The sequence below is a fragment of the Cinclus cinclus genome, chromosome 7 (genome assembly GCF_963662255.1).
Source record: "Cinclus cinclus chromosome 7, bCinCin1.1, whole genome shotgun sequence".
In the NCBI taxonomy this organism is placed as follows: Eukaryota; Metazoa; Chordata; class Aves; order Passeriformes; family Cinclidae; genus Cinclus; species Cinclus cinclus.
Window position 1 is genome coordinate 11,777,013 of NC_085052.1, and position 12,851 is coordinate 11,789,863.

Genomic DNA, 12,851 nt, shown 5'->3' on the forward strand with positions numbered 1-12,851 from the left:
GATGTATGCTTGGATGGACACAATCCTAAGAATGGAAATTCATTCATTTGTATCTGCTAAAGAAAGCTCTTAGGGGACATAGGAAACTTTCTTCCAGCCTTTTGTAATTGTGATCAGGGATACTTGGAGCATTTATCAGATTTTAAGTTAGGAAGGATTTGCTGTCCTATGAAGTTGTGTTATGTAAATGTGAAGTTCTGTCAAGTTGCATTCACCTCAGTTTCATTCACCTCAGTGTAGACATCAAATTGCATCACATGAATGTTTTGTCCCTACCTCAGATGACTCATTCTTCTTTTACATAAAAAGTTTAGCTGACTTTTCCCCTCTCATCCGAAAATCAAAACAAAATAAAAAATGACAAAAACTATTTCAAATTTATGTTTCAGTTTTGCAACCCATCTATGACATTTTCAGTGGTAAATCAGTATCTTCTCCATTTTATATTCTCCCCAGGTGAACAATTTAAATAAATATAATACAGTAAACTAACTTTATCACCCACAAGTTTTGCTCCCTGGGACCTTACCCTTTTTTGATTCCAGTGGTGCTTAGGTGGATAAGTGCAAAAGGACAATTAATGCACTGACTTTAGTGCCTGACTCCCTTTCCCTCGCTTCTTGCAGGTCATCCAAGCACACCTAGCAGTCTCAGTGTGTTTGAACAGATGAAGAAGCTCCAAGAAACAATAAGCCAGAAAACCAAGCTGGAGATTGGAGATGTTGTTAGGGTCAGAGGTCAAATCCGAACCTATAGGCAACAAAGAGAAATTCAGGCTTCATGTTTTTGTGAGTGTTACGAATTTGTGATATATGTAACTAAGATGTCTGAATTTGTGAAAATATCTGAGCTGTATGCAATTAAGTGAATATTTTCCACTTTGTTTTCTGGCATCTTATTTTTCTAAGGATTTTCATGTGTATATCTTTATTTCAATTGTAGCAGCATAAGGTTAGAAGACAAGACTATGTAATGTGTGAGATTAGATTGCCTGTAAATGAGGCATTCCTGGAAAAACTGTAAAAGCTGATTAGCCTGCATACAAGAATACTGTGCAGATACTGTGATTGGTGTCTGCAAGAGTGATTTGTTTTTTAGATTTCTCTGTGATGAAGTAGAGCAGCCAAAGCCTATGGGAAGGGAGCTGGTGACCTTCTGTGTCCCACTTCTTGGAGAAGTGGCTGCTGTTTGTCACAGCCTGTACAATCCATTCCATGAACAGGCAGCAGCATATGGACAGTGTCCCACTGAAGCCTGGCTCTGCAGGATGAGGGAGAAGTGTTCCTCAGGCACAGATCTGCATGCAGGTGCTGCCTCTGTGTCTGACAGCTCTTTGAGCAGCAGGGCTCTGCAGCACACGGGAAGCTCTGGGAGCTTCCAGTTATGTAACTTCTCAGTTCCGTGTCTGTGCTGTTGTGTAAGTTGGTTTTCTCCAGTGAGATCTTTCAGAGGTAACACTGGAATTATTTCTTTAGTGAAGAAAAGCCTGTCTTTTAAAAACCCTGTGTAAGTCAGATAAAAAGTCTAGATTTTTCAGCTCTAGCTTAAATTTGCACAGGAGTTCAGCCTTCCTTTCCAGATGGAGGATTTATGAGTATATACAACCCATTCATTGGCTGGTAATAATACCAAAGAGAGCCATGCAATTCAAATGGCCTCTAAATTGCTTTTACTTTGGCCCAAATAAAGCTCCTTACTATGTGTTAACTTCATGCAATGGATAAAGGCTGCTGAAAGGTAAAATAGAGATCATAAATTCTGGTTAAATAAGTTGTCAGACAAAAGCATAATCTGTAATGCACCACAACAGGCCATTTTACCTCCTTGTAAACCGTAAAAGAAGGATTGGCCTTTGTGGTTTGTTTTTATAAAAACCACAGTGAACAAATTTTGCCAATTTAATACTGGCTGTGAAGCTCTGTTGTGCTGCCTCAGGTTTGCTTGCTTAAAAAATTACATGGCAGTCCTAGCCAGGTCTACATGTTCTTATTGCCTCTCCAGATAAAGTGGATGATCCCGTGTGTGACGTCCAGATTTCAAGAATGCTGGAACTCCCCTGTCTCTACAGAGAAGTTTATGATAAACCTTTCAAGGGCCCTGAGGAAACAGAGAGGTAAATGCAGTATCCAGAACTGCTCCTGAGGCAAAGTGTGGGATATTATGGTTGTTTACTTGTTGTAATAACTCTGGAAAAAAGTAGAACAGGGCCTGACTGTGAATTAGACTGCATTAATGTACAGTAGCAGTCTGCTTTTCTCCCAAATAATTGGTGATCCATGCAGATGAGATACCTGTACATAATCTGAGGAAATAAATATAATGCATAACTGAAGTGAATATTAGGAAGAAGGTAAAATACTGTGTACAGACCTCTTTCATGTAGTGAAAAAAGCTGGGATTTAGAGCAAGATTTGGCACTGAGGTTAGCAGAGAGGTTGGAGAAGTATTCTTGCCTAATATTGTTCAATGTGTAAGGTTAAGGAGCTATTCCACTGAAATGCTTTCCTGCCCTTGCCATTGTCAAATCACAAATACATAACCTCAGTAAACTGAGTCAAACACCCACTCCTGTACTCAGTTCAGTGTAGCTGGATGCTTAATGGGAGGCCTGGTGCATGTACTGCTATGTCAGAGACTGTAGATCTTAAATTCACAAAATTGTAACAGCAAATGATTGAAGAAGAACAGTTAAATGTTTATGCTTATAAAAATCTTCAGTTTTAGATGAGGATTTAAATTCAAGTTCTTTAAGGATGGTAAAACATCCTTTGCCCTTTGAAACCAGTCTAATGGACTGACTTTATGTAATTGTTCTAAAACCCATTTCTTGCTTTTTGACATGTTCTGTGTATCCTTGTAGTGGCCTGGAGAGTCAGAATTTCTCAATCCATATGCTGCATGAGAAAGTGCAAGGCTTTCTATTAGAAAACAAAATTCAGACCTTTTACCAGCAGGAGTTGGAGACAGTTGATTCTCTGGTGTCTCTGACTGGTGTGCATCTACCCAGCCCCAGCTGTCAGGAGGTGAGTGAATGCACCTGTATGTTCCAAAATTTTAGTGGGGGTAAATAATACAGTGTACTTTTTTAAAAGCATAAATAGAGACTGGTGTCTTCAGAGGATTCAAAAACCACTAGTGCTTTAGCTTTGCACTTTAATTATTTACAGATCTTGAGGAAATCTTGTTACTTTGGACATATAAAACTGGGCTGAAAAAAGTAATGTAAGAACGTTCTGTTATTTGGGGTAATCTTGTGTTAGGGCTGAACAGTCTTACAGCCTGCAACAGTCACTACTTTATTTAGATTTACAATTAGTAGCAGTGTCAGAAAAAGAGATCCCTTCAAGGTGTTCTTTGGGGCAGAGGTTTGAGATCCTGAATTTGATCATGAGAAGGGAACACAAAATCTTTATCTTATTTCTTATTTGAAGCTGAATATATTGATTTGATTAATTAAAGAGATGCAGCTTTCAAGAGGAGGTTATGATGAGTGGATGAACGGTGCTTCCTGCTATACATTTCTCACACTGGAAGTCCCTAACTGTGAAAGACCATGATTGAAAGGATGAGAAGTTTGGATTAAATTGAAATCTGTTTACAGGAAGTTGCATGTGAGATGTTTGGATTAAACTGAAATCAGTTTACAGGAAGTTGTGTGTAACCAAACTATTAAGAAACTTTCCAATGAGTTAGTAACCTCTTGATGAGCTGCAGAATGGGAAACAGAACAAAACTCATTTTGTAAAATGGCTTTATATTACTCTGTATTAGTTGGATAAATTACAAAGCAGATTCTCAACAGGTATGAAGTGATAAATTTCTGCAAACCTTACAGGTACATCTTTTACCATGAAAGTAATGGCAATTGAAACTTAAGCTAGAGTGTTGTGATTCATTTGTTTACTTTTTGGTTTTCTGTAGAGTAATAAATCCCTGGCAGCCGTTTTCACCCTGAGTTTGATGTGCACTGTAATGTTAAGTGCTATGTTAGGTTGACATCTAATGTTTGTTTAATTCTTAAGGAACCCAAACAAAATAACACAAAAACCAGCCCCTTGCAGATGAGGTCAAATAATAATGAAAAGTAGCTCTTTGGTTGTTGGCCTTGTTGAACTGTTCTTGGTATCTGGGTTGGGTTTTGGTTTTTTGGGGGTTTTTTGTTTGTTTTTGTTTGTTTGTTTGTTTTTATTTAAGGCATTTGTTTCTGGTTTGCTTTGAAACAAACATGGATATTTAGCACTAACAGGAGCTATGCTCATTTTAGACAAAGAAGTTTGCTAGTAGATTATCCAACATAGCACCTGGTACTTTTTAAACTAGCTGGAACAGTATTTGAAGTTTCCAAACACTTTACATTAAAGGAAGTAGTAGCCATTGCGTCCAATACTGGAAACTTAAACGTTTCAGCATTTATAGAAAGACCAAAATAAATAATTTACAAGGCTATTTAAAGTAGGAACTGGTGCAGAACAAACACAGAAAGACTGAAAAAAAAAAAAAACAACAAGAAAATGCAACCCGAACAAAACACCAACCAACAACAACAACAAAAAAAACCTCAAAAACCCTAAACCAAGAAAAATAATGTAGCATCAGTGTTGTTAGCAGTCATGAAGAACTATCATCATAATTAATAGTTGCTCCTGACCCTGATGCAAGGATGTGAGCATATGTCCCAGGAATTTGGGTTTACAAATGCTTATTTAGAAATTGCAGTTCTCCCTATTGTCATTTACTATTAACTTCTTGCAAAGAAGGTTATCTGTTCTTGCATAAGAAAGGACATGCAGTTGTCAAGTGGCATGAATGCTTTAAGAGGAGTGCCTAGTAATGCTCTGGAAATGTATTTCCTTGTTCCTCTACTCTCTCTCTAGAAGGTGTCACTTTTCATAATTGGCAAAGGGTCAAGTACCCAGTTCAGTCCACAAAAGTAAGTGTAATAGATCTGATTTCTGATCCTCTTCCTTTCTTTTCTCTTCAGTAGTCTTTTGTTGTGCACTGCCCTCAAACCAGGAGGATAAATGGTGCTGCTGATGTGGAACAATGTTATTTTGGGCCTATTTGACAAGGCAGGAGCTGCAGAGCCAGCTCAGCTAATTAGGCCATGCCACAGTATACACACTTGTTCACTTCTTGCACGTTTCCTGGATGTAAAAGGATGAGTTATTTGGATGTATAGCTATTTTTTTATCCTTATTCCAGTGTTCTAGAGCACAAGTTGCTGTTAAACTATTTGTTTCCTTTCTCTTCCTTTCCCTGTAGTCCTAGAAGAGGTGGTACACCCCCTTCATCTCTTTCCCAACTTTTAAAGTACTTGTGCGGTGTTCATCACAGTGGGAGGGTGTCTCCCCATGGAATATTTTCTGCAGGGAGGTCATGAGTTGCTGTGGAGTCACTGCAGTAGAGTGGAGCAGAGGGTGAAGATGGAAGCAGTTAGCTGGGACAGTTTGAGGTAGGCAGCATCTCTGTGTTCCTTTCCAGCATTACTGTGTAGCTGAACCCTGTCCATATCCCATACATGTCCTGCAATGCCTTTGTTCAGTCCTGCTCCCTCCCTAGCAGTGCAGTCTTCTGCCTCTCCAGAATAAATTTCTCTCTAGCAGATGCACCTGGCAGAACTGAAATAATTTCCTCTTCTTAGACATATACTAGGGAAAATTTAATTTTATAGTCTACAGATTATGAGGAAGAGAATTCAACTACTTTTAAAAATAGTTAAAAATTAACAAATCTTTTATGAGTTTTAAAGCCACTGGAGCTTTAATTTGCATAACCAGTGCCCCATTTATCCCTAAGGTGTAGCCTTTTTCCTGTCCTTTAAAACAAGTGACTTTTGAGGCTGGAAGGGTGGGTACCAGAAGGAAGACTACAAGTAAAACAAGAAAAAGTAATTTTGTGCTTAGAGAACCTCCAGAGGGTACTTGCTCGACTTAGGCAATTATGTTTAGTAAATGGACAAGCCTTTGGCTCCTTTTTTAAAGAAAGCTACATGTTAAATGGATCCATCCAATTTCTCAGCTGAATTCGATGCTTTAAACCAGCCAGAGTTGATTAACAATATTTCTGCCCTTCTGCCATGCATAAGCTATAGTGTGTGCTATTTTAGTGCTACCATTCCAGTTCGTGAATGTCACTGGCTTGGACATGTAACTTGAGCTGTGCTTTCCAGAGTGTGCAGTTTGTGCTTCTCTTGATTTGAATATTATCTCAAGGTCACCAACGAGAAGTAGTTAAAGCAGGAAGTTGTACAGTGTTGTTCACACTGTCTGTGTCCACCCTGTACATTGTACTGTAGGTGTAACACAGTTCATGATAAGTTCTTGGTGCAGTGTCCTTGTCTTTCTGCCTCTTGAGGAAGCTTCACCACTGCTTTAAATATGTATATTGCAAAACTTATCGTAGGACTTCAGGACTGACATGTCCAGGATCACTACTACGAAAATTGCCATCTGCCTAAGCCCAGGATTAAACATTACATGAGAAACTGCAAAGGGTGATTCCATGAGTAGAATCACATATGTATACCAGGAAGCTTTAACACCATCAGGGTGTGATTCATGATGAGTCAAAGGTTACATAGTTCCAGTGTTTTGAACAGACTTAACTAATTCCTGTACCACTTCTTTTCTTTGACCTATTGTTGATTGTACAGAGAATTTGTCTTGTTTTAAAGATCTGAGAATAACTGGTTGCACAGCACCAGCCCACTAAGCTGTGTGAGGCCAATTAGATGGAATATATTGCTTAAAGTATACCAACTTAATTCTGGATACATAGATTCTTCTGTTGGCTTTGCTACAGAGCCTTTGGCCAGTCTTGGGAGTGAGGTAATGATAGTAAAATTATTGTTTAATAGCTGCTTCTGTCTCAGGTTACTCACACACACACTGACACATGTATATGATGTGTTTTGCAAAAGGGATGACTGATTCTTGAATGCTCCTATGCTGGGATGTACAGTTTAATTTATTTGAAAAGGACCTGATTTGGAAGAGAGGGGAAAGACCCTGCTGTTACTACTTCAGAGAATGTGAAATGGTGCACTCTGAAGCTAAGGCATGCCCAAGGGGGGCACTTTGCAAAAGAAGGTGTGAATATTGTGAGAGGTACTGGGGGGAAGTGCTATTGACTTGTGAATTTGCAGGATGAGATGCTGGAGTTACTTGGGTTGGACCAAAAGAGCAGACTAAGCAATTTTAGACTGTGTTGACAAAGGAACTTAATTGCTGTTTTGCCCAGAGGAATGGAGAGGAGGAAGCATATTCTGGAGCACACTAGGAGAAACCCCAAAATTTTTACTGTCATTTTATGGTATTATTAAACACCAGTGATATATGATATTTTTGTATTAATATATAATATGGTATTATTAAAGTGGGCAGGAGCCCTAATTTGTTTTTAAGGAACAGTCCTTCTGCAATGAAGCCCTTTTCTGTGGATTCTGCAGCACATATGAGAGAGTGCTGATATGTAGCAGCTGCTTACTTATAATAAGGCCTCACTGCTTTCACTCTGTCAGTGCCTTGACTTGCATTCTTAGTGATTCTGTTTCAGTATCCATCCGGGCTGAGCTGTGTGTCAGTTCACACAGAGTCTGTTCTTAATTATCTCTCTTTTCTGACAGGATTTTAGTGGTAAGCCAAACAGTATAATTACTGTGCTTCTTTGGAAATATTTTTATCTTTTCTTCTCCCCAAATGTTTGCTAGCACATTAAAAATTGATCAGAGTCATGAGTTGGTTGCTTTGCTAGCAATTTTTTACATTCTTGAGGATTTATTACTGCATTTGAGTGAGAGGCAGTCTCTTCATTTTAAATATGGCTATGAGAATGTGCTTTTCTGTGAGCAAATATTCACTTTTCACTTAATCCTTCGTGCTGCTATGTTTGTTTCTTCAGTTTATCAGAAGCAGCACAATGAAGAGAAGAACCATAGTGGTATTAATGCTGTTGCTGGAATGGTGTCCAGATGATGGCCAAGTTTGTAATTAGAAGTAGAGTCTGTTGTTATCCAGATTGATGGCTGTGGTGGACGGGAGGACAGACAAGGTTCAGGCACTGGATCTTCCAGTCTGAAGCAGAGAAAACTGAATAAGAATAAAAGCCATTGTTCTGTGTTAATTTTCTTGAGGTATTTGGCAATTATTTTTACTGGTGATTTGAGAGGAAAAAGAGATTAGCTGTTGTGAAACAGGGAGACAGATGTGATTATGGCCTGTTGAAATCCTGAGAGTGATCTGGAGGAGCAGGAGGGAGAAACCTGTAATGCATGCTAACACCAATGTCCCTTTTGGATCCCCAAACTATTCCCCATTACATACATCAGCTTCCAGGCTGTTGGAGTGTCACTTGAGAGCTGCAAATGGATTGAATGAATGGTTCTGTGAAAAGATATTCTTCCTTTGCTCCTGTGGTGTCCATTTTGCATATTCATGTACATTCTTTCTAGTTCATAGTGAGTGCCTGCTTCACTCCCAAGGCTTCTGAGCTGTTTCTGGTGAGTGAAGTAGGATATGTGAAGTCTGATATTTTTATTCAGAACATGGTGGGAGTATTTATGATGATAGTTGAAGGAATGGCTTGGCAAATCTTGCTCTTATGGCTCTAGTGTGGTTCTAGTTATCACATGGTGGTTTGTGGGGAGCAGTCTAGCTCCCTTCTCACAGAAAACCACAGAGAGCATAGTGTGCTCCCAACAGATGAGAAAACAGCAATTGGGGAACTGAAGAAGTCTGTGTAGATAAATGGGAGGTTGAAGGACACAGTAGGGCAGATGAAGATGGAGAAGAGTAAATCATAGTCTTGCTCTTATCTACCCATACTTTGCCTTCTCCACAACTAATTATTTCCTTCTACTTCCCTAGCTGTCATTCCACTCTCCTAGCTCTGTTCTACTTCCAAACAAACCCTGTTTTTCCCTGGTATTTTTCCCCTCCCCTTCCTTCCTTCTACTCTGTTAGATATGTCCCAAACACAGAACCCTGTGTTCTAAATAACCTCATTTATAGATTTCCAGGCACATTGTTATCCTTTTACAAGAAACTAATTTCCCACTTACTCTCAAAACTGAATCCTTTGTTTCCTTATTTTGCATACTTGTCTTAATTTCTTGCGTGCTTTTTATCCTTTCACTTCATTTGGTTGTGGGGAAGCTTGAGAGCATGACCAGAGCATGCTGGTAAAAATCTGGAAACAGAGGGGGCAAGAAACAAATACTGTTTTTTTCAGTTTTCTCCTTTCTCTGAAATCAAGACATGGGAATCCAGTCCTCCACACTTGGATTCCTCCTGAATACCACCTTTCAAAATACTGATTTTCATTTCTTGCTACCCTTATTAACAGGAAAACTCTGAAAGTGAACAAAGCTTGATTAACAAAAAGTCAAATGATCTGCAAGCATCACAAGTATATTCTGAAAAAAGAGTTCTCAGCACCAAATAGCTGCTAATCACAAAGAAGGCAGTTTAGAGACTGTGCTTGCTTAAGAATGGTACAAGCTTCTGGTGTTTGGGTTTTGTTTAAAGCTCAGAAATACTGGTTAGTTCATACATAACAGATAGGATTTTTGAATTTCTAAATGGAGAAAAATGTGTAACAAAAATCATGTCAAAGGACCTGAAGTCATCTTCTTCTTGAAAGCATCTGGAGCTTTTGCTGATAACTTTGGCTGGGCTGAGATTTCTCACCATCTGCTTCATTCCTTTCTTCCTATGCAGGTGAAGTCAAAAAGTAACTCCAGTTCCAAAAGGATTCACAGTGTTTTTAAGGAAGCAATAAAGATGCTACAAGAAAAAGGAGTTGTTTTCCAGAAACCTAGCAGCTCCAAGGACTTATATTATGTAAGGAACTGAGCTGTGGTTGCAAACAAGTTTGATGGTATGACTTTTATGATCAGTAAAAACAATAAAAATATTGCAGAAATAGTAGAAATGTTTCAGAAAGAGAAGCTGAACATCCAGGTGCTCTCAGTTTTCTCACAAGTCTTTTCTGCAGCCTACTTCACTGTTGGTTGTACCTCTGTATCATGCATTGAGTATTTCCAAGTTCTGTCTGTGTTCACTGGGCTGCCAAACTGCTCTGATCCAGCCGAGCTCACTGAAACCTGGGGCCTGGGACGGTTCTCCTTATCAAAGTGGTTTCAAGCTTGCTGTTCTGCTGAGTCAGTCACCCTCCTTTGGGTCAAACTTAGTTGTATCATGTGCTTCACCAAACTCATGGATGCTGCTAATAGCACTAAAACTATTGCCTGAAGATTTGATGTTCATTATTAGTCTTGGAGGCAGCATAAAATGCAGAGTATAATTCTGACAAGTGTTAGTTTAGAATACACCATGACATTGGATTATTTTTCAACAACAAGGCCAGTTTCTTCTTTTTTCTTCAGGTGACTGACCATGATAAGGAGCTGTTTAAAGTGACCCTTGATGTGATTAAAGAAGACTGTCAAAAACCCAGGCGTAAGTAGCAGAGTGATCAAGCTCTGATGAGCTGGTGCTGGTATAGTGATGATGATACCTCCTCCTGCTGCTGGACTGGATATGATGCTGGTCCTCACCCTTGAACCTGGGCTGTTGCTGGTGTAGCTAATCAGTATAGTTAAAAACAGGAGTGCAGCAGCAGCTTCCTGTGAGCATGGAGAGAGAAAGAGCAGGTGTGCCCAGCAGGGAGCAAACCTCTGTGATCTGAAATAAGCAGCCATTATCTTAGATCTGTATCTTTTGAGAATACTTGGATTTTGGGAGGAACCAAATGTAATGAAGTCAGGTCACCACCTAGAAGGTGTTGCTTTGCACTCTGGAGAAGTAGCAAATCTTGCTGGTTCAGTTTCTGCAGGGGAGTTGACACAAAAGTGACCGTGCAGAAAGGTGAAATCCCCGCCTCCTTTAAGTCAACAATAAAACTTGCTTAAGTTAGTAGGATATTGTCTGAAGATCTTAAGCTCAATTGGTTTTTCTTTGTAGTTAAGGATTTCAGAAGAACAAAGTCTATTTCTTTCCAGATAAGGTGCCTCAGGTGGCTTCTGAGTTATGGTTGTCCCTCAAACTATTGTCTTATTGCCATAGTGATAACTTAGGCTTGACTTGAATGTGTGCTAATTACACAGGTACATTGCCACAGAGTGTCTTTAAGTTCATGGGATAGAATGTGTCAGCAGGGATCACTTGCTGCCGGAGTGCAGCTATTTGAGGGATAGAATGTGCTTCAGTACAGAGTAAATGACTGACTGGAACATAAGGCATAAAATCTTAAATTGCTCATATCCCTATACTGTCATGACTACAATAGTACTTGTAGGACCTGGAATATGATGGTTATCTTGCAATGAAAATAAGGCTAAGTGAGGCAACACCAAGTTTGAGTTTTAACTGTCTCCTGTAAGAAGTGGTACAATTGTAGACAAGGTCTTGGGAGAAGATGTTACAATTGGCATGCAGGTTAATATGGGCTTGTTTGCCTGAGGGTGCTTCAGTGCAACAAATTACTGTATCCCATTGTTTTATTGTCTTTTATCCAGTTAACAAATGCAAGCATCATTTCTCTAAGAAACAAATCATTCCTTTGCTCATTTTATACATCAGCTAGTTCTCCTGGCAACCTGGTTTTTTTTTTTTTTTATAACTGTGCCACTATCAAGGCCAGAACCTCTATACAGCTGACAGAGGCACTGAGTGACCGCCGCCTGTTTGTTCCCTTCTTGTGCATTGTCACACTGGTGAAGTACTCTGTGATCCATGAGAAGTTGGGAAGTTCTTTCGGTCAGGAAAGTCAACAGCAGAGAGTAATTTGTAGATCAGTCACAGAAAAGGCTTTGAAGAGTCCTGGTCCTCAAAGCCATGTTTTCCCTAATAAGCGGTTTAAAATCAGCAGCTGTTTTACAAACCCTCTTGTTCTCCTTGAAGCTTTCCTCTTACTTAGTTTCCCACTGTAAAGAGGACAGCTTCCAGGTCAGTGCCCCACTGCTGGTTTCCAGAAGGGCCGTTTCAATGTCCTGGTCATTGGCAGTAGAAGCAAAGCCAAGAACCTCGTTCGAAACCAGCAGGGCACGGCGGGTGTTTGCTGTCGGTGGATGATGCAAGAGCGCGGAGCTCGATGCGGCTGCCGGTCCCCCTCTGCTGGCGGGAGCGCGCTCCCAGCGCCCGCCAGGCTCCCCGGGAGAAAACAAGGACGCTGCCATTCACCTCTAGGGCTTTTGCTTGTTTGCTGCGAGAAATTCCTACCCGTTTTCCTCCAAGCGTAATAGTAATCTTCCATGACAAGAAGGATGATTTATGATAAATCAAACTCTTCTCTCTGATGAGTTTCCTCTCTGCCAGTTTTCCAGGCAACGCCTTGCCCCGTTGTTGTAGCTGTGACACATTCCCAGGCCCAGCCCAGCTGTCTGAAACTATTGTACAAATTAAAAAAAAAAAAAAAAAAAAATCTTGCATGCCTACTCAGAGCTGCACAAGCCCTGATCTGTAATGTGCCTACATGACAATCCTAGTCTTTTGCTCCACTTATAATTCCTGATTTTAAATGCACTCATGAGAGACCACTGTGGGTCCATCTAAAAACTTAATATGGCCAGATAGCACATTTTGACTCCAGACTGTGCAAAATGGATTTGGGTTTTGGTTTGTTTGTTTCTTTGTTTTATAAATTTGCTCTGTTTCTCTGTTTTATTTAGATTTTAGGCTTAGATTGGGCTACTGGTAGAGAGGACAAAAGCCAGAACCACTTGAAGTAAAATTAAATAAGTCGGAATGTCCCCTTATGAGACATCTGCAGTAGGCAAATGGTAGTTGTAACTCAGTTCCCTCTGATGTTTGTTGACAAGCCAGGACAGTTAATCAGCCGGCTTCCCTCAGGTG

General features: G+C 39.9%; 1 protein-coding gene across 1 annotated transcript in view; it reads left to right on the forward strand.

Moving 5' to 3' along the window:
- Positions 1–12,851, forward strand: part of STN1 (STN1 subunit of CST complex) — a 33,586-nt gene that overhangs the window by 19,056 nt on the left and 1,679 nt on the right. Inside the window, 5 exon segments of the mRNA XM_062496303.1 lie at positions 627–788; positions 2,002–2,150; positions 2,877–2,993; positions 9,678–9,839; positions 10,385–10,457. Coding sequence (XP_062352287.1) covers positions 627–788; positions 2,002–2,150; positions 2,877–2,993; positions 9,678–9,839; positions 10,385–10,457 — 663 coding nt within the window.